Here is an 18,180-nt window from a genome sequence, read left to right on the forward strand (position 1 = left end):
ATACCGGTACAACTGGAACCCGAAAATGACCGGGACTCGTGAAGTTGTGCGTTGGGAACCATGATAGATACCCTCGCAGCCTCCCACTGGGGACGATGAGACTGCCTGATTCTTCGGGGGCGAGATTGGCTAATATGAGGGGCAGTCAGTTACCTCACTGGACCAGGTTCCCATAGCCCCTTCTCCATTTAGTACCCCGAATACAATCCACTCCCTGATGGAGGGGCAAGGATTCGGATAATCAGTAGAATCCGAGGTCGAGCAATGTTTTGGAGGGGGTTTGCTCCATCTTTCTCCGACTATCCTCTGATGGAACCCGGAGTAAACACTCTCAGCCACTCTGTCCACACAGTGGTGGGGCCACCAGAGCTGAGATTGGAGGAGGGAAGGACCTCCTGACTATCAAGAACGAAATACGTGTAGCTTTTCTGGAGGATCGGTCGTGCTTGCTCATGTATATAGCCCCCTCATCTACCCAGTGACAACTGCTTCTTTTCTCTCCCATCAACACTCTACATTAACTCCCTTTCTAAGAAACCTTTTCTTTACCACCACACATTATATTCACAAAGGCTTGGGGCTGGGGTAAGTTATTTTTTGATATTGATTATCATGCACAACTTATGCACGCGGGAGCGGCCGTCTTAGCACACGCGCTTTGACCGCTACAGTTCTCGCTAGTATACCGAACTTCCAAGAACTGGAGGCTGGCTGTGATAGGCGACTCTGAGGATGCTCACCGCTAGGTGTACGGCGGCCAGGAGCACGAGACCAAGTGGACCCACGAGCTAGCTACTGGTGCCGCTTCCTTTGCCGGAATGAAGGCCTACGAGGACCTCCAGCGCAAGGAGGGTATACTATTTCGTCGAATGATCATTGGTGGTATTCTTTCTAACTAGTATACAAGCAAGCCCGTCAGCCACTCCTTCGCCAAGGAGGCCATTGCCGGCTTTGTCGGCGCCGAGGTTGACAATCTCGCCGAGACAAAGGGCATGGACGAGGTCGACAAAATCAAGGCCAAGGAGCACGCCAAGAGGAACGCCCACGAAATGTACGACGAGCACTACATCAGCGGCCACGGTGCTGAGGAGTATGACCGCAGCCGCTACGAGCGCCACGAGAGCTTCGGCCGCTGGTGAACGGTCTCGAGACAATCATATCTGCTTCCGAGTAACTGGTTGCGATCCTGCAATCTGGCATTGCAAGCCGACCAGTCACCTGTGAATGGACGAAGGCCAGATTTGTTTTAATAGGATATCCTGGCTATAGTATCAAGTAGATGTACCTAGGCCAGGAATATGAACATATGACGACATGACAAATTGTTGTCCCGAACTTTCCTTGGTGTTTGCTACAGATCTCCATCATAGGGAGTAAAATGGTCATCACCCTTGCGGGCAAGTAGCAGTGCGCAATGCCTGATACACTCGCGGGCGAGCCAATGCGCCAAGGACGAGAATGTTCCGAGCGCATAAGCGGAGTGCATAGGGTTGCAGACGCAGATATCTCCTAGCCAGCCACCACGGGGAAATCACGCTGCACACATTCCGGAGCGGTGTGCATTCCAACGCAAATGTAGATCCTGACCTCCTATCAGGGCTTCCGAATGATGACCCGGGTGGTGTTCCCCGAGTGATACAGTGCAGCGGTCATGAGATGACGCACTGTGACAAACGCCATGCAGGATGCAGGTGCAGTCGAGAATCAAAGGTACCAATCGCATAGATCGAACATCGGATACCGGTTTAAAGCTCGGAATCTGGCTTTGTGGGGCCGTCCACAACCGGTTTAGCTCGAATAAGAAGACGGCCAATCACGGACACGGCTGACCGAGGGATCCTCCATGCCTGAAAACCAGGGCATCAACACGGGCAGTGAGCTCATCGTGCGGGAGCACGTGCTCGCGCCGGGCTTCTTGATTGTTGCGATTCGTACCGGCCTTCGTCGTCGGGACTCGATTCAACTATGGCGCACGCGCTTATATTCGGGGTATTCGATACACGATTCCATCCCTGGCGGTACCTTGCGTAGATGATCGTCAGTGGATCCCCGGAATTTTCTGTTTCTCTGAATGCTTCCTTATCACGACACTAGAACCCCGGCCGCCTAGCTTGCTTTTCCTGCCCTTATCGGTCGTCCACTTTGGAGGAATTTGTGCAGATAATTCGATTCCCGGTCTTGTCCCTCCGTACAACCCTCGCCGGTGCCACGACATACAGTTTTCCTTCCAACCGCTGATAAGTATGCGATGACGGAGATTCGCTAGTCAGGATGAAGTTTGCCAAGTGAGTTCGATCCTGTGATGCTCCATTATGGGGCATTCCGGTGGCTGACGTTAGTCTCATACAGAGAGCTGGAACAGGACTTGGTTCCTGAATGGCGGGCGAAGTATCTCGACTACAAGGTACGACTGAACTCCGTACTATCTGGACTGGAGTCAGTGCTGACCGCTTATACTATAGGGCGGCAAGAAGAAGGTCAAGGCCATTTCTCGGGCCCTTCGTTCGGCTCATCGGAGTCCTCGAACTCCGTCTTTTCGTCAAGCTACTCCTTTCTCCCACGGCGAAACACTGACGCCATCCAACACCGACAAGCAGCTCGATGCGGGAGAGTTTATCGATTCAACGGCCCCTAAGCAGACCGGCGCCCATTCGCCATCGAATACTCGTTCCACGCCGAAAACAGAGCGACAGCCGCTTCGAACACCCGGATCACGATTCTCGGAAACTGCCGGGAGCTATGGCAGTATTCTTGCGACTCCAACACAGCAACATGGCCACGGGTCTGATTCTGCTTCATTCGAGCTTCCCGACCCCGCACTAGACCCGGAGGAGGAGTATATGCCACCACAGGTGCAACAAGGTCGCCAGGCAGTCAGAACGCCGTCTCCCGTTGCAACCCGACGTGCTACATTTCGTGACCTACCGGAGAATGTCGCGACAGAAGACGCGCCCGACCAATCACCCTTGGCACGACAGCCAACTGGCCAAAGCCAGCAAGGCAAAGCTCTAATGAAGTCCACCTCGGTGAATCGTACATCACAGCTCATGCGGCGTGTCTTTTCCTACAATGATGTGGATTCGGTCGGCAAAGGATCACCGATCGTCTCCAAATCGGAATTCGAAAAGCAAGAACAAGCATTCTTCAAGTTCCTAGATGAGCAGCTAAAGAAGATCGATGACTTCTACCAAATGAAGGAGCAGGAAGCTGCGGAGAGGTTAAAGGTTCTTCGTCAGCAGCTGCATATCATGCGGGACCAGCGCATCCAGGAAGTGTATGACGCTAAACGAGCAAACAAACGACGGAACGTGGACTCTGAAAATAGGTCGAATGGGTTCGGAAAACTAAGCAGCTCCCGGCTGAAGGACACATTGACGGGCAAGGCTCATTTTGGAAAGAATTCGCAGGCATTGGCGGAGATGGCGACGCCAAGGATGCCGGCTCGCGACCGTGAATTCATTTCCAACAGAAGAGATTTCATGCGGCGGCAGGAACCGCCCAATAATGATGTTTCCTATAGATCTGCCAAGCGCAAGCTCAAGTATGCTTTGCAGGAGTTCTACCGCGGAATAGAGCTGCTAAAAGGATATGCCTACCTCAACCGAACAGCTTTCCGCAAGATCAACAAGAAATACGACAAGGCTGTCAACGCCCAACCACCGTTGCGGTACCTGTCCGAAAAGGTCAACAAGGCCTCATTTGTGCAAAGTGATGTGCTGGAGACCTTGATGTCGGCAGTGGAAGATTTATATGCTCGATATTTCGAGCGTGGCAACCGCAAGATCGCTGCCTCGAAACTTCGTCACACAATGAAGAAGTCGGGCGATTATTCGCATAGTACATTCCGCTCCGGCCTTTTGCTAATGGCCGGTACCCTTTTTGCTATTCAGGCACTGGTCTATGCTTCACAACATTTACGTTCCGCTGAAGTGCGTGAGCAGGTTTGGACCAGCTATCTACTGCAGGTTCGTGCTCCCTTACTTCCCCCACCTCCACGTGTAACGTGCAGGCCTGACTCTTTTAGATTTATGGTGGTTATTTCCTTATCGCGTTTCATGTCTTACTATTTGCCTTGGATTGTATGGTCTGGACAAAGTCGAAGATCAACTATGCATTCGTTTTCGAATTTGATACCAGGCACACCTTAGAGTGGCGCCAGTTATTCGAGGTATGTGCTAGCCTTCGCCAACCGACAACAATTCATGCTAACAGTCATTCAGATTCCATCTTTCTTCCTTTTTCTTATGGGTCTTTTCATGTGGCTTAATTTTTCGTGGATCAATGCCATGTACATATACTGGCCTGTTGTGCTGATCGGTTTGACGCTCATCATCATCTTCCTGCCGGCCCGAGTTCTTTACCACCGCAGTCGGAAGTGGTGGGCCTTTTCAAACGTGAGTTTTGAATATTCTTGTCGACTCGAATTATTATTGACAGAAACAGTGGCGACTTCTACTCGCTGGGATATACCCTGTTGAGTTTCGTGATTTTTTCCTGGGTGACATGTATTGTTCTCAAGTCTATGCCATGGGGGTAAGTTGACCAGGGTCCATTCTCTTAGGCTATACTAACAACAGCCCAGAACATCGAGTTGTTTTTCTGCCTGTACGCCTCACAGTGGGCCAACCCAGTCAAATGCAACTCCAACCATTCAAGACTCCTGGGCTTTTTCACCACCTTGCCAGCGATATGGCGAGCTTTTCAGTGCATTCGTCGATACGTCGACACCAGGAATTCTTTCCCTCATCTCCTGAATTTGGGAAAGTATATCTTTAGTATCCTCTATTACGCGACTTTAAGCATGTACCGCATTGACCGACACACTCGCTTCCAGGCAGCGTTCATCACTTTCGGTCTCCTGAACGCTGTCTATACATCCGTCTGGGATCTGATCATGGACTGGAGTTTGGGCAACCCATATGCAAAACACAAACTTCTCCGTGAAGTGCTAGCGTTCCGTCGCGTATGGGTTTATTACGTTGCGATGATCTTGGATGTTGTGGTTCGATTCAACTGGATTTTCTACGCCATTTTCGTCCACGATCTCCAACATTCGGCTGCTCTCAGCTTTGTCGTTTCCCTATCAGAGGTTCTTCGTCGTGGAATGTGGTCCATCTTCCGTGTCGAGAATGAACATTGCACAAACGTGCTTTTATTCCGAGCCTCGAGAGACGTTCCTCTTCCATACGACGTGCCTGCGTCTGCCACGTTGACCCCAGGTCTTGATGGCGTAGAGCCGGGTGATGTGCCGCTGCAAGAACAGCAGCCAACAACACCTTTCATGGCGCCGGGTGATGTTGAGACCGGAACGCCGTCGATCTCAACCCTGCGCGCTCGGAACCGACGTCCCAGCTTTGCCAAAGCGGTGGGAAATGCCATGTCTACTGCACATGCGCAGGACTTCCAGAGACGACGACTTCCGACTGAAATGTCTAGTGCAACCGTGTCGCAAGATATGGCTCGTGGTGCTCATTACTCAAGTGACGAGGACGAAGATGAAGACGACGATGGCGTGCTGGATACTGATGAAGACTCGGGGTCGACTGTCGAGAATTCGTATGACGACAACCAGGCGGCTTCTAACCGGCCCTCGCAGATCGATCGGGTCGTCGAATAGACGAGAAGTATGAATTTCTTAGAAAGTATAATTATGGATTTCAACCTAGCTAAACCCATCCGGTGATCAAAATGCACATATCTATCTTAATTTGACGTCTTTTTTCCACTTGAGTAGTCGCATGTGATCTCTTATCGCGCAGATATGGATGCACGTGATTCAACGTCACATGGCTGCGCCCGCCAAGTCATCCACGCCTCACCTCTTTGTTCTCTCTTACATCTTTCCGCCGTCATCAAAACTTGCTCGATAGCGAAAGCTTCCAACACGCAACAACATGGCTGCCAACGCTCGTTACGAGCCTGCCCCGCAGCGGGATTCCTTCGAGGATCAGCAGTTCACACAGGCGCCGCCCTCATATCAGGCTACAGCTGACCCAGCACCGCGCACCGAGAATGACAACCTGCCCGATGACTTCAAGGTACGGAAAAGCTCCACGCGTATTTTGGGAGCAAATAGAAGATGCTGATCGTGGTGTTTAGTTCGGTGGCTGCGTGTCGGAAGGCACCATTGATATCCGGATGCAGTTCGTGCGCAAGGTGTACTCGATCCTGTGAGTCCAGCTCCATATCCTTCTTCAAACCTACAAAGAAAGATCCTTCACATACCAAGCATGCAACTGACACCTCATCTTCCACAGGACCGTCCAACTGCTGGTCACTTTCGGTCTCAGCTCCATCTCCTTCTTCAGCGAGTCTTACCGCACATGGATCCAGAGTAACCCATGGCTTGTAATAATCTCTGTTTTCGGTGCTCTCGGATTCATGCTCGCCACGTGGTGGAAAGCCAAGTCATACCCGACAAACCTCATCTTCCTGGCCGGCTTCACTCTACTTGAAGGATACTCGATCAGTGTGGTGACATCCTTCTACGAAGTGCGAGTTGTCGTGCAGGCACTAGCCCTGACACTGGGCATTTTCGTGGCCCTGACGCTCTTTGCATGCCAAACCAAATATGACTTCACCGACTGGATGCCTTATCTCTTCGGCGCGCTGTGGTTCATGGTCCTGTTCGGGTTTGTGGCCATGTTCATCCCCTTCGGTAGCACTGCCGAGCTCATCTACGGTGTCCTTGGGACCCTTATCTTCTCGGGGTATATCCTCGTTGATACCCAGCTGGTGATGCGCCACTACCACCTCGATGACGAGATCCAGGCTTCGATCTCTCTGTACTTGGATGTGATTAACCTCTTCATGTCTATTCTACGTATCCTGAACAGCCAGAACAACAACTAAGCGGGCCAGCTATCAGGCTCTTGTTCTGCAATTTGATCGTCTTTCAGGGGATAGACGAAGGGTGGATAGGCAAGTTGGCTATTGCTGGCGTTTTTCGAACCTGGTTTCATGCATTAGTGTCTTTCTTGCTTCTACAACTACTTTCATTTAATGTCTATATGCTTTTTGATTATGACTCAGTCTTGCCCCATAAATTCGACCGTCTGAGACGAGTAAAGAACGTGTAGAAGACGAGAGATTTTGCATGATAGAAGGAGATTCTAAAACTATCCCTTCTTATGCCTGCAATTGCCTATACTCACGCTAACCTCAAAATGGGTCAAGTATGGTCAGGAATAGTTTCTCTCAAAAAGAACAAATGACAAGAAAGTAAAGTTGAACACTCTAAACGCCAGTCACCAAAATTAAACAAAACAACCCAAGGTCAATACCTGCAAGAACCATGCAAAATCAAAGATGATGAAGAAGAAGAATCCTATATCCAAGAAAGAGCATCAAGTCGGTAAAGGAGCAGACAGAACCGCTTTTTCGGTATACAGTCAAACATGACTAAATAAACTTCAAACCCATCCGGCAGATCCGGGTATTTGAGAGCGAAAGTGCATTGATCAGTGTGAAGTAACGAAGAAAGTGTTTGTGATCAGACAGACGACCATGACCACAATGCCATAAATAGCCAGGCTTAAACTCAGACGGCGAAGCAAAGCTTTGCGCCAATGACGGACTCCGCGGAGCAAGAGGCCGCTCTCTGTCAATGAGCGAGACAGGGAGCCCTCGCCTTCAACGTTGGCATCCTCATCGTCATCCGAGATATCGTCCGTAGCCTCATCGTCTTCCTTCATCAAACCACGGTGGGCGGCGGAGTCAGGAGATGAAATTTTATAGTAGAACAGGCCCGGCAAGATGAAACTGATGCTGGTACTGCCCGTGCTACCCACGTACGCGAGCACTGCTTCGAGGGAAGACACTGTCATGGCGACCAGATAGCTCAGGATTAGAATGGTCGTAGTGATGATTGAGAATCGAAGATCACTCATGGGTTCTGGCGTGCGGTTGCCTCGCGGTCCCAGCAGCGGGTGTCGGTGTGGAGAGTTCTCAGTGCCAGTCTTTTGGGCCGCAGGGCGCCATTTCAGGACGGCGTCGACTGAGGCTCGGCAAGGGTGGCATTGGAGAGGATAAGAAAAAATGACTAGCATGACAATTGCAGCTCGCCCGATTGTCGCGTAGACGCCCGGTGGATACATGCCGACAATGTTTCCGGCCACGCGGTCACCAAATGAGAGATATCCCGTGATAGCGACCAGAATGTAGGTGGCAGCTGCACTGCCGATGCTAGCAAAAACGACGCTTGTCGTCCGGAAATGGCTGTTGTTCTTGATTTCGTTGAGGATGGAAAACATCTATCAATTCATATAGTCAATACCCGGAAATGACAAATTCGCAAAAGACGTACGTTCTGATGGCATGTAAACGCAAATACGATGACTGGGAGACTGCCGAGCGTCGAAACTGGTCCAGCCCAGTGGATCACGCGGACTGGGCCTCGATCTGCGATCGTATCTCCTTTCACGAAGTGATAAACGACCAAGACAACCAAGTAGGCCATAGACACCAGGGCCGCGATACTGGTGTACTTGAGCGAGTCTAGGCGGCGCAGGTACGAAAGAGGTATCACGACCAACCTGCAAGTCACCAGGCAATTAGCAACGTCGTTCCTCAATTCTTACGCATCTAAACTCACATAAAAGCCGTTACCCAGAAATGACGATCGATAAGAAAGTCATATACTGGCTCGCCTCCCACGAAGCCCTGAACTACTCCTGGCATAAGATCTCCGATAATGATCAGGTAGCTCACGCCGACTCCGAAACATTTAATCGCAATGGCGGCATCAAAAACCACGGCGGCGTTGGGGTATGTCAACTGCGACAGTGCAAAGAAGGATGCACTCCCTTGATCGAGATATTGCGCGCATCGTGATTGTAGGTAGAGGCCGAATCCCGCGGTGACGCCGGACCATAAAATGACACATGTTCCCAAGACGATTCCCATATGCGAAATGGCGAGCGGCATCGCTAGTACTCCGGCGCCGATAACTACAGTAAAGCATCGCGTTAGAAATCGACCTCAGCCGCGGACAACAACTTTTCCCACTCACTCGTATTGACGAGATTGATCACACTGCTTGACCAGCTGGCCTCCCCAGCGACGCCCGTAACATGTTTGGACCGACCTGCTCGACTAGCACAGTGATCCATGTTAGCATGCCAACTGAACTGGGGGAAGGGTCCCGAGACGAACCGTCGCAGTCCGCTTTGGGGCAGCCTCGCAGGGCCTGCCCCCACAGCTGCCTCCTCCTCCATGGTGTAAGTGAGTATGCGAAAGCCCGATTCTACGCCGTAAATTGAATCAGAAGGCTCCGGACATAGCGACTGCGACCAGCGAAGCCGAGATGAGTTGGATGATGAAGATGGAGGAGGAGAGAAACGGAGCCGTGGTCTCTTATCAGAGTGTCCCGATAGGCCAAGCACCTGACTTTTTCCTCTCCGCATTCCGCTTTGCCTTGACTACAACTACGAACGCGATAATTATGCCATGATCTTCATTACCGATTGTGTGATAAGAATAATTACAACTTGGATCGACCCCATCCCTCTGCCGCCAACAGACGGAAACTTTCCGACTCTACGGCTGCATGGTCGGCTGCAGTGTTGCCGGGCCGGTCCCCGGGGCCTGGATCGTTGAACTGCCCGACTGCCCGCACGGTCTTTGACACTTCTAGGATTGTACCCCCGCTCACTGGGAACTGCGGGCCCCGGCCAGACCGATCTCCGATGGTCTCGCTCACCTGCTGCTGCTGCACAAGCGCCAACATCACGGTAGCCACTTCTTCGGGCGTCACCCACACGTCGACACTGTCATCAACCATTTTCAGCTTTTCGGGATGGTCTGTCCAGAGCGGTGTCTTGATGACGCCTGGAGCCACGGCTGTAACTCGAATATCGAGCGTCTCGAGCTTGGCCAGTGACCGAACCAAGCCATTAATAGCGTGCTTCGTCGCGACGTAGATAGGCGCCGAAAATGCGGCATTCTGCCCAGCGATGCTGGAGATGTGAATGATGTGTTTCGGTCGACCGTTTTCTTTGTGGCGTAGGAAATGCGCAATGGCCAGTTGTGTCACGCGAATGGGGTGTGTAATGTTGATGTCGACCAGAGCATATCGACCTCCATCGGGCGAATCCTGGCTGGGCGCGGAACCGGGTGGGCGCCAAAAGTTGCTCCAGTGCTGTTCGCATATGCTGTCAGCAACCTGCTTCCAAAGAGTTTCTCCGTAACATATCCATTTGCTGTAGAAACTTACCGGTTCGTAGACTCCGGCACCCGGGCAAACGATATCGATCTCGCCGAACTCTCTCTCTGCAACCTCGAACATGCGCTCTAGCTGCAACCAGTCTCTCACATCTGTCTCTTGGAATACGGCTCGTGCAGCTCCACTTGAGTGTTTGTCGACAAGCACCTTCGCCTCGGGGCGCAGGGCCAAGTCTGCGATCAAGACGTTGCACCCATTATCCACCAGCAGCTTCGCAAAGGCGAAGTTAATTCCTAGCTAGATGTGAGAATTCTTGTCCGAATCTCGACCGATAGTACAGTGCGACATACCAGAGCCTGCTCCAGTAATGATAGCTGACCGTCCGTTGACCGAGAGAGCCATAGTGTGTGCAGACAAGTGGTGGAGATATGGAGAGCCACACCTGCGACACCTACGGATCTTTTATGTCCACGTGTGGAACTTCGGAGTCAATTGCAGCGCATACCGTAGCCGCTTTAGAGAAGAGGGGGACCCCTCGCGGGGATCTTTAATCGGTGCTCATCGCAAGAAGGTGGCCCGAGCCCGGCTAGATCACCGAGCTCTCCCAAGCCCACTTCTAGCCTTCTTGGCTGTAAAAGTCATTTGGCAGGTTCGAATTAGAAGAATCTCCTTTCTTCTGGCGAGCTTCTTGTGCTTACTTTAATCTATCTCGGCTCCAGCAAAAAATAATAATTTTGTGGCGTAAACCGAATCGGCGTAATGAAAGCCGAATTGCGGGTTTGGATGATCTCATCCCCACCACAGTTCTCCATCTCGGATGGATTTCCCAAAGAGGCAGTGCGTATCGCTCCTCGACAAGTTGGTAGACACGAGTGGGCGTGATATTTTCCCAGTAATAGTTCCGACAAGAAAAGTGTTTTTCCATCTCTGGACGATACTTCACCATAGCTGCATGTAATGTGTCAATCGAGAGAGAAGTTGCCCTTTGTGGTTTGCCCTGTCTATGCAAGTACTGGCCACTTATAATGCATAGGCTTTCAGTTGGTAGAAAACGTTTCTTCACTGCTTCCTTTGACATAAATTCTCCGGATGAATTATAAATCATGGCAAGGGTTGATTAGCACATGTGCACCGAAGTACAGGTGCAAAACAGAGAGGGTTCGACTTGAGATTAGTAGCCGCAGGATCGACACTTGAACAATAGCCCATTCTAAATTAACTTGTAGGGTAACACACAAGAAGCTGTAAGCAGCTAGGGATCGAACCAAAAACCCCATAATGGACTAGGTACATATGTATCCCTGGACGGGCGAGACCACCTAAGACAAGTGGAACAGTCAGTCGTCTACGAGCTGCATATCTCTCTTGACCAGTGTGGTCGCTTTACCGGGTCAAGTGAACCAAGCGACTTATAGCTGCAGTTGAAATGTAAATCTCATGGACAGATTGCTGGACAGATTGTGGAGTCAAAGCTGTCAAATATAGGTTTGTTAAAGGATACCTTGATCATCAGCAAGTATTTGGTGTAAACTCCAGACTGTTGAAGAAATGTGGATGAGGTCATGTCTTATACTTTTCTCTCCGGGCAACCGGGATGATCTTCCATCAGTGTCTGCTTCACATACCGCCAACAATGTTCACGGAGTATACAATTCCCTGACGCAGGTCCGCGAATCAGAGCGTGTGAATTTCGGACCAAGTGCCACGATAGACTTAAAATGGAATGCTACCCGCCATCCGGCGGCTGCTTTCCTTAAAGCGGTAGGCTCCCGACACCGCAGCAGTGTACACCCCACGATGGCCGCTTAAATATAAAAAGTCGAGTGTATTCTCCCAAATAGTCTCCAGTGAACTCACACCCCAATCATCAACCATGTCAATGTCCAGGATTCTATCAAAAACAGCCGCCCGTGCGGCATCAACGTCCACGGCGGCGCAGACAACTAAAGCCGCCGGTGACATCTCGTCTGTTTTCCCAAGTTTGAGACCGGACTACCAGCCAGAGCCTCTTCCCCCACGTTTTCGGGATCTTAAGTTGAAATTCTGGGAGAAAAATGAAAAGGCTTTGAGAGAGAGCTGGAAGCGGCTCTTGCCTACCATGGAAGAGGAAGTGGACAAGATCAAGGCGAAGGGCAGTGATGTATGTGATATCTAATACCTTCTGTCATTCACCCGAAGAAATAGTCGCTGACATGAATTAGATCATCCCTTCAGTGGACTACGCCGATGTTGTGTCGGGCAAGATTTCCGAAGCAGCTGTGAAGGAGATCCGCCACCGAGGCACTGTGGTAATTCGAAATGTCATTCCTCGGGACCAGGCCTTGGACTACAAGCAGCGCATCCGTGACTATGTCACTGCTAATCAAGAGCGTGTGAAGGCTTTCCCCGCTGATTCTCCTGCTGTCTACGAGCTGTATTGGACTCCGTCTCAAGCGGAAGCCCGCGCACATCCCAACATGCTTGATGCCCAGCGTTTCCTGCAGCGCCTGTGGCACTCGTCAGACCCCAAATCCAGAATTTCTACCTCCAACCCACTCACCTATTCGGACCGCTTGCGAATTAGGAACCCCGGTGACTCCAAGTTCACGCTCGGCCCGCACATCGACGGCGGCTCCCTTGAGCGCTGGGAAGACCCCGAGTACTCCAATGTCTATGCCAAGATTTTGGAGGGTAACTGGGAGCAGTATGACCCGTGGGATGTCCGGCATCGTCTGGCTGCCAAGATGGATTTGTACAACGGCGCAGGCGCCTGCTCGATGTTGCGCTTCTTCCAGGGTTGGCTATCCATGTCCGACACTGCACCCGGCGAGGGCACACTACATGTGTGCCCCATGCTTATTCAGAGTACTGCATACACAATCCTGCGGCCATTCTTTGATGTGAAGACCCTCGAGCCCAACTTGGACGCTACTTTCCCTGGCTCCGTTGGAGGAGCCTGCCAGGAATACAATCCCGTTACTCATCCGCACATGAATCTGGAGACTACCATGGTCTCTGTGCCGGAGGTCGGGCCTGGTGACTTTGTCGGCTGGCACTGTGATTCGCTGCACTCGGTTGACAAGGAACATTGTGGCAAGGGTGACTCCAGCGTGATGTATATCCCTGCTACTCCTCTGTGCGACATGAACGTCGATTATCTCCTCAAGCAGCGCCAGGCTGCACTTTCCTACTCGCCACCTTGGGACTTCCCCGGTGCCGGTGGCTCTGGTGAGATGGGATTCCAGGGTGCGATGGACTGGTCGTCGCTGAGTCCGGAGGGACAGCGTGCCATGGGTCTCGGTGATAAGCCATGGGAAATCATTGATTCCATGAGCGAGGGTGAGAAGGAGGCTGTGCGGTCGGCTAACAAAGCCTGCTTCAGAGTGTAAGAACCAGTGTTGATACCGTCATTGGATAGGCGTTTATTTCAAACTTGATATACATACAAAGCCATTCGTGCAAAATGGGGATCAATTTATTCATGACACTTACTCAGGTGTGTTACAAATTTGTAGCTTGGAATATCCTAGAAAATTCCATAGTCTGAATCTGCGACTATTTAAAGCTCTATTCCCTTCAGTAAGCCCCATCAGTGACGCTTTGAGGCATCTCTCAATGAAGTTCCAAGGCAATCGTGCGACTGGCTCTTATTCTACATCTCAAATGGACACAAGGTTCTCAGCAGAAGCAGTTATAACCAGATCGTAAACATGACGGTGTTTTCCCATCATATGAGAGTTTCCAAACACACGGGCGGCAACATAGTAGGCGTCGGCCACGAAGCGACATGCTATTCCTTTCCAAAAGTCCCGACCAGAAAATTGGCTGCAGTAGCCATAAAGGTCTTCTCGGAGCCCGGTATCAATCTTTTTTCTCATTTCACGAGTGAATCGCTTTTGCTTTTTGAGATTGTGGTAGCCAAAGTCATGCCGGGAGCAGCTAAGCGAGAAGTTGAAGCCCAGTGGCTCATCTGGACTTTTGGAGCACAGGTCCGAGTACCAAATACACTCAGAAGGTATTTTGGAAATTCGAGCATGCTGGAATGCAGTAATAGATATATTGAACAGTAGGTTCTCGATCACTTCCTCAGTACATGTGCTTGTGGAACATTGTTCGTTGTCGTGCGTTTTGAACATGGAAGTAGCGGTCGCTAACTCTGATATTGAGAGGTTTCCAGTAGAGTAAGACGTGCTCGATAACGAGCTTTGGATCAAACCAGCCAAGTAAATGATTATCCAAATGATATTTAAGGTCATTAAGAATGTAGGATTGTACGTGGCCCGCGTAAAGATTTGTCTTGAGACGATTGCTAATATAGGAAAAGCAGAGAGGGCCAATTTTAGCTCTCTTTTCCCTCTTTTTTCCCCATTCTTCATGAGAGATCTACAATGGTATGCAGATTTTGATCCACCCCCTACATCACTCCTTGAGTTAGACCTTCCAGCCTTGCATTGGACTTCCACGTCTAACCGGGTATACTGGGACTTCCCATAATACCATAGGCTATCCGCCTTCCATCCCTTCATCCGCAGGGTCTACAGTGTCGTTTGTTCTCATTTCGGAACTATACATGCCAAAAGTCAAACACTGGTGCATGCGTAGGACAATAAATTTTTATAATAGACGATAGTTCATAAGATGTAACACAAGAATCGCAATGAAATTGTTAATTCCTTTGCATAACCAGGTGTTTCCAATTCAAGCACCCGTCTCTTTTTCGCAGACATTATGAGTCTGATACCTCACTTTAACCGACAAAGCTAGCTAGTTCAAGTACACTGGCCCCTATAAGTAATACATTGGCGAGAAGAAAATGGTTGATACCCACTCCGACCACAAACCAGCCACCCGTGCTCTTCAGCGTTAAGAAAAATCGTAATATGACCAAATCTAACAGGCAGGTGGCCATTGTAAACAATGCTCCGGGAGTTAGCCCTGTAGAGCTATTCAAAACGCGGATTATCCCAAGAACCATAGAAAGCGGTATAAAGAGTTTGATGCCTAATAGTCCCCCTTGAGCTGTTGGGCTGAAGGTTGTGATAAAGCGACAGACACCCTCTAGCGAGAAAGATGACAGAGAAGATGTATTTCCTGCACTGAAGATGGCTGCATGTAGGAGAAAGCAGACCGCGAGCACGTTGCAGGCCTGAAAAGTGACTGTCGGAGGGGCATGCTTTGATTCGGCACAGATGCTTCTGGTAATTACCATACCTTCATGGGCGACTCTGTGTTTAGCTGGCTTAGATGAGGGTGATTGGTTATATCGGAGTATAGCGTAGTGCAGTCCAAGCCAAATTAATAGCGTTATCCAGAGGGAGAGATAGAACAAAGACTCATAAGAGGTTGTTAACAGAATATAAATGGGCGCAAAGGACAGAAAGGTCGCCATCAGATGAGTCAAGTCGGAGGCATTTTGATTGAAGCGATGAACTAGTCGAAATGCGAGAGATGCCCCTTGTCCACAGTTAGCTTCAAATTTTGCAATGTCATTATTTTTTTCCCATCTCGACATGGAACTTAGGTGTTCATGCACCCACCTGAAAGAGACCAAGCCAGAATTTGGTTGGCAGTAGGCAGACCCTGTTTGTCTTTTAGTGATAACGCACTAGATCTTGCTACAAGCAAAGCGAAAATCACCAGCACGACCTGCTCAATCTGTAAGCTAAGATATATTAAATTTCGTCGATTCGGGATACAATGTACCTGGATACCTAATGCCAGTCGGGAGCTCTTTTTGCTTGGCACACAGTTGAAAAAAGGGGCTACGGCGGACTCATAATAGAGATACAAAATCCCTGTTAGAGATATAAGTATGCCACCTAATACGCTGCTGCTCTGTTAGAAGGAGAGACAGTTTGGAATGAAATGCAGATACTCACATGAGGTAGGTGTCCTCAACTTTCAAGGCAGGTGCAAGTGTAAAAATGCTCATTTGGACACAGCAAAGCGCCCATCCAATGGAAATGAGATAATTTCGGCATAAGAAGGACCAGCCATATAACATCGGATAAAAGGATGCTATCCAGAATGAGTATGTTACCATCTTTCGATCAAAGTAGATGCTAACCTAGAGAAATATTAATTTGAATTATCCACGGAAAATATCGACTTACCAAATCTTCCAAATAACAGAGCACAATCGCTGCACCAAGGCCAAAACTGTCGCTGATCAAAAGACCTGGCTTTTTGGGCGCCAACATTGCAATCCCATCGGAGAAAGATATTCGCTTTGCCAATAACTGCTCGCAAAAGAAAGTAGGGAATACAGCATATAGATAATACCTCCAGGGCGCATATTCATATCGGAACACGGAGAATAAACCAAGTAGAACGCAACAGAATATACAGATTCGAATTCGAGATCTGCTGGATGGCTTGGGATTCCGTAGCAGGTGTGTATCAAGGACTTGGTTCAAGACAAACAGGATCCATGTCAGGTAGCCCATTATCACAATGGTTCCAAGAAATGCCCAGTCGTAGGTTTGCAGATAATCGAGGCTTTCTCTTGTTCTGAAATACACATCCCAAGACTCCTGAATTGCCTGTTCCAACTTGCCCGCTAATATAAGATCTTGAATTTTTGAGATTTGCTGCTCTGGGCGGTAGTTTTCACTGCTGAACATCCTGTGAGGAGAGAATCCGATCTTCTGTGCCTTTTTGCGAGCTTCCTTCACTCGATACAGTTCAAATATAGCTTTTGCATTTATTAAGGCCGCAAGCGCCTTCAGTTCCAAGCCCACATCCAGATAAGGCAAAGGAACACGTCCGATTGAGCTGACAGGAAACTCACTGCCCAAGAGGAACGTAATTAGGGCCGCCACGTCAGCTTGCTGGACATCGTGTCTCTGTATGTGGTCGAGTGCCCATCTTGATGAGAGCAAGTCCTTCTCTGAAGTTGCCCCTGCATTCCTAGTGAGCTGTGGCTTTGCTATACCGGCCCCCCATGCCACCAGCGGAGTACGAGTATTATCTGGATTCCCATCACCGTGGCTACCCCAATCACTCATGCCATGATCAGATGTAAAAACAAAGGCCGTCCGGTTGTCGCCAAAGAAATCTTCAACTAGTCGGGTGATCTCCTGAACACCGTTGTCGACGTGTCTGATATTGTCCAGATATTCTTGAGAAGATGGTCGATACGCATGTCCCGTAGTGTCAGGTCCGAGAAGGTGGAGAAAAAATATACTTCTATCTTCCCTCAATGACAGTTCTAAATGTCGATCATTCTTGGCACGGTGAAAAATATCTTTGACTTTGTCAAACACCCATGTATCCAGCTGCGTGGCATTGGCTGCAAAGTCCTCAAGAGATTCGTCGTAGGTATCCATATATATCCGCTGGTGACCTGAATTGCCCTTCAAAACGGGCACTAAATCCGGACTTCCCCACATCCATGTGCGGTGACTCCGCGTGAAGATCGTGTCGATCTCCCCGGCAAGTGGATTCCATTCTGCGGTGAGAGCAGAAATGTCTTCATAAACGCCAGCGGTAATGGCAATGTGGCCCGGACGGGTTTTGCTGGGTATGCGTGTGTGTGAAACACCGTAAGTCCCATGGGAAAGAATGCGTGATCGTACAAACGGAGCGGCATACCAAAGCGATGTATCATTGGCCTCTTTGGATTTCCTTATCAAGCCCTGGAATGTTTTGTCGGCTCGGACGCCGTCGCCGACAAACAAGACAAGTCGTTTTGCGGGGGCCACAGGTCCCAAATGATCTTCAACCCGGAAAGTTTGAGATCCGCTGACCACAGGATCGACGAAGTACATGTCAAAGACTGAACAAAGATAGATCGTGTGGAATATTATCGATAGGGCTAAGAAGCCCAGATAATTAGCCTTTTGCATAGTCAAAAGTTGTTAGAAAGCTTCTCCTTTTCTGCTCAAGCTTAAAACGGCCAAGCAGTGCTCACTGGCATAAGTGACATCTATTTGAAGAAGGTTAAATGATGCCTTGGCTTTCATCTACCGCTAGTCCCTTGCTTTAGGCATATGATAAAATGTAACTCTACACTTGATGGTTCTTTCTTTTTATCATTC

General features: G+C 49.7%; 7 protein-coding genes across 7 annotated transcripts; 4 read left to right on the forward strand and 3 right to left on the reverse strand.

Annotated features, from left to right (window-relative positions):
- Positions 1–309: 309 nt before the first annotated feature.
- Positions 310–1,139, forward strand: N7498_010604 (DUF3759 domain-containing protein; the record flags this gene model as incomplete). The annotated part of the gene is made up of 2 exons (XM_058457660.1): positions 310–354; positions 900–1,139. The coding sequence occupies 2 exons, from the start codon at positions 310–312 to the stop codon at positions 1,137–1,139; spliced, it is 285 nt and encodes a 94-aa protein (XP_058304559.1).
- Positions 1,140–2,271: 1,132 nt separating this feature from the next.
- Positions 2,272–5,617, forward strand: N7498_010605 (SPX and EXS domain-containing protein; the record flags this gene model as incomplete). Its single annotated transcript, XM_058457661.1, has 7 exons — positions 2,272–2,285; positions 2,350–2,404; positions 2,463–3,965; positions 4,025–4,168; positions 4,221–4,394; positions 4,444–4,533; positions 4,583–5,617. 7 exons carry the CDS (start codon positions 2,272–2,274, stop codon positions 5,615–5,617), a joined length of 3,015 nt encoding a protein of 1,004 aa, XP_058304560.1.
- Positions 5,618–5,894: 277 nt separating this feature from the next.
- On the forward strand, positions 5,895–6,852 carry N7498_010606 (Bax inhibitor-1 family protein; the record flags this gene model as incomplete). The annotated part of the gene is made up of 3 exons (XM_058457662.1): positions 5,895–6,038; positions 6,100–6,170; positions 6,258–6,852. 3 exons carry the CDS (start codon positions 5,895–5,897, stop codon positions 6,850–6,852), a joined length of 810 nt encoding a protein of 269 aa, XP_058304561.1.
- Positions 6,853–7,460: 608 nt separating this feature from the next.
- On the reverse strand, positions 7,461–9,215 carry N7498_010607 (uncharacterized protein; the record flags this gene model as incomplete). The annotated part of the gene is made up of 5 exons (XM_058457663.1): positions 7,461–8,252; positions 8,306–8,534; positions 8,594–8,948; positions 9,011–9,093; positions 9,154–9,215. 5 exons carry the CDS (start codon positions 9,213–9,215, stop codon positions 7,461–7,463), a joined length of 1,521 nt encoding a protein of 506 aa, XP_058304562.1.
- A 266-nt stretch (positions 9,216–9,481) lies between these two features.
- N7498_010608 (uncharacterized protein) lies at positions 9,482–10,564 on the reverse strand (the record flags this gene model as incomplete). The annotated part of the gene is made up of 3 exons (XM_058457664.1): positions 9,482–10,138; positions 10,214–10,455; positions 10,513–10,564. 3 exons carry the CDS (start codon positions 10,562–10,564, stop codon positions 9,482–9,484), a joined length of 951 nt encoding a protein of 316 aa, XP_058304563.1.
- Positions 10,565–12,035: 1,471 nt separating this feature from the next.
- N7498_010609 (DUF1479 domain-containing protein) lies at positions 12,036–13,530 on the forward strand (the record flags this gene model as incomplete). The annotated part of the gene is made up of 2 exons (XM_058457665.1): positions 12,036–12,302; positions 12,364–13,530. 2 exons carry the CDS (start codon positions 12,036–12,038, stop codon positions 13,528–13,530), a joined length of 1,434 nt encoding a protein of 477 aa, XP_058304564.1.
- Positions 13,531–14,888: 1,358 nt separating this feature from the next.
- On the reverse strand, positions 14,889–17,988 carry N7498_010610 (GPI ethanolamine phosphate transferase 1; the record flags this gene model as incomplete). Its single annotated transcript, XM_058457666.1, has 4 exons — positions 14,889–15,595; positions 15,679–15,968; positions 16,021–16,208; positions 16,255–17,988. The coding sequence occupies 4 exons, from the start codon at positions 17,986–17,988 to the stop codon at positions 14,889–14,891; spliced, it is 2,919 nt and encodes a 972-aa protein (XP_058304565.1).
- Between the last annotated feature and the right edge of the window lie 192 nt (positions 17,989–18,180).

Source organism: Penicillium cinerascens (assembly GCF_028974065.1).
Source record: "Penicillium cinerascens strain IBT 15544 chromosome Unknown scaffold_4_segment0_segment1, whole genome shotgun sequence".
Classification (NCBI taxonomy): Eukaryota; Fungi; Ascomycota; class Eurotiomycetes; order Eurotiales; family Aspergillaceae; genus Penicillium; species Penicillium cinerascens.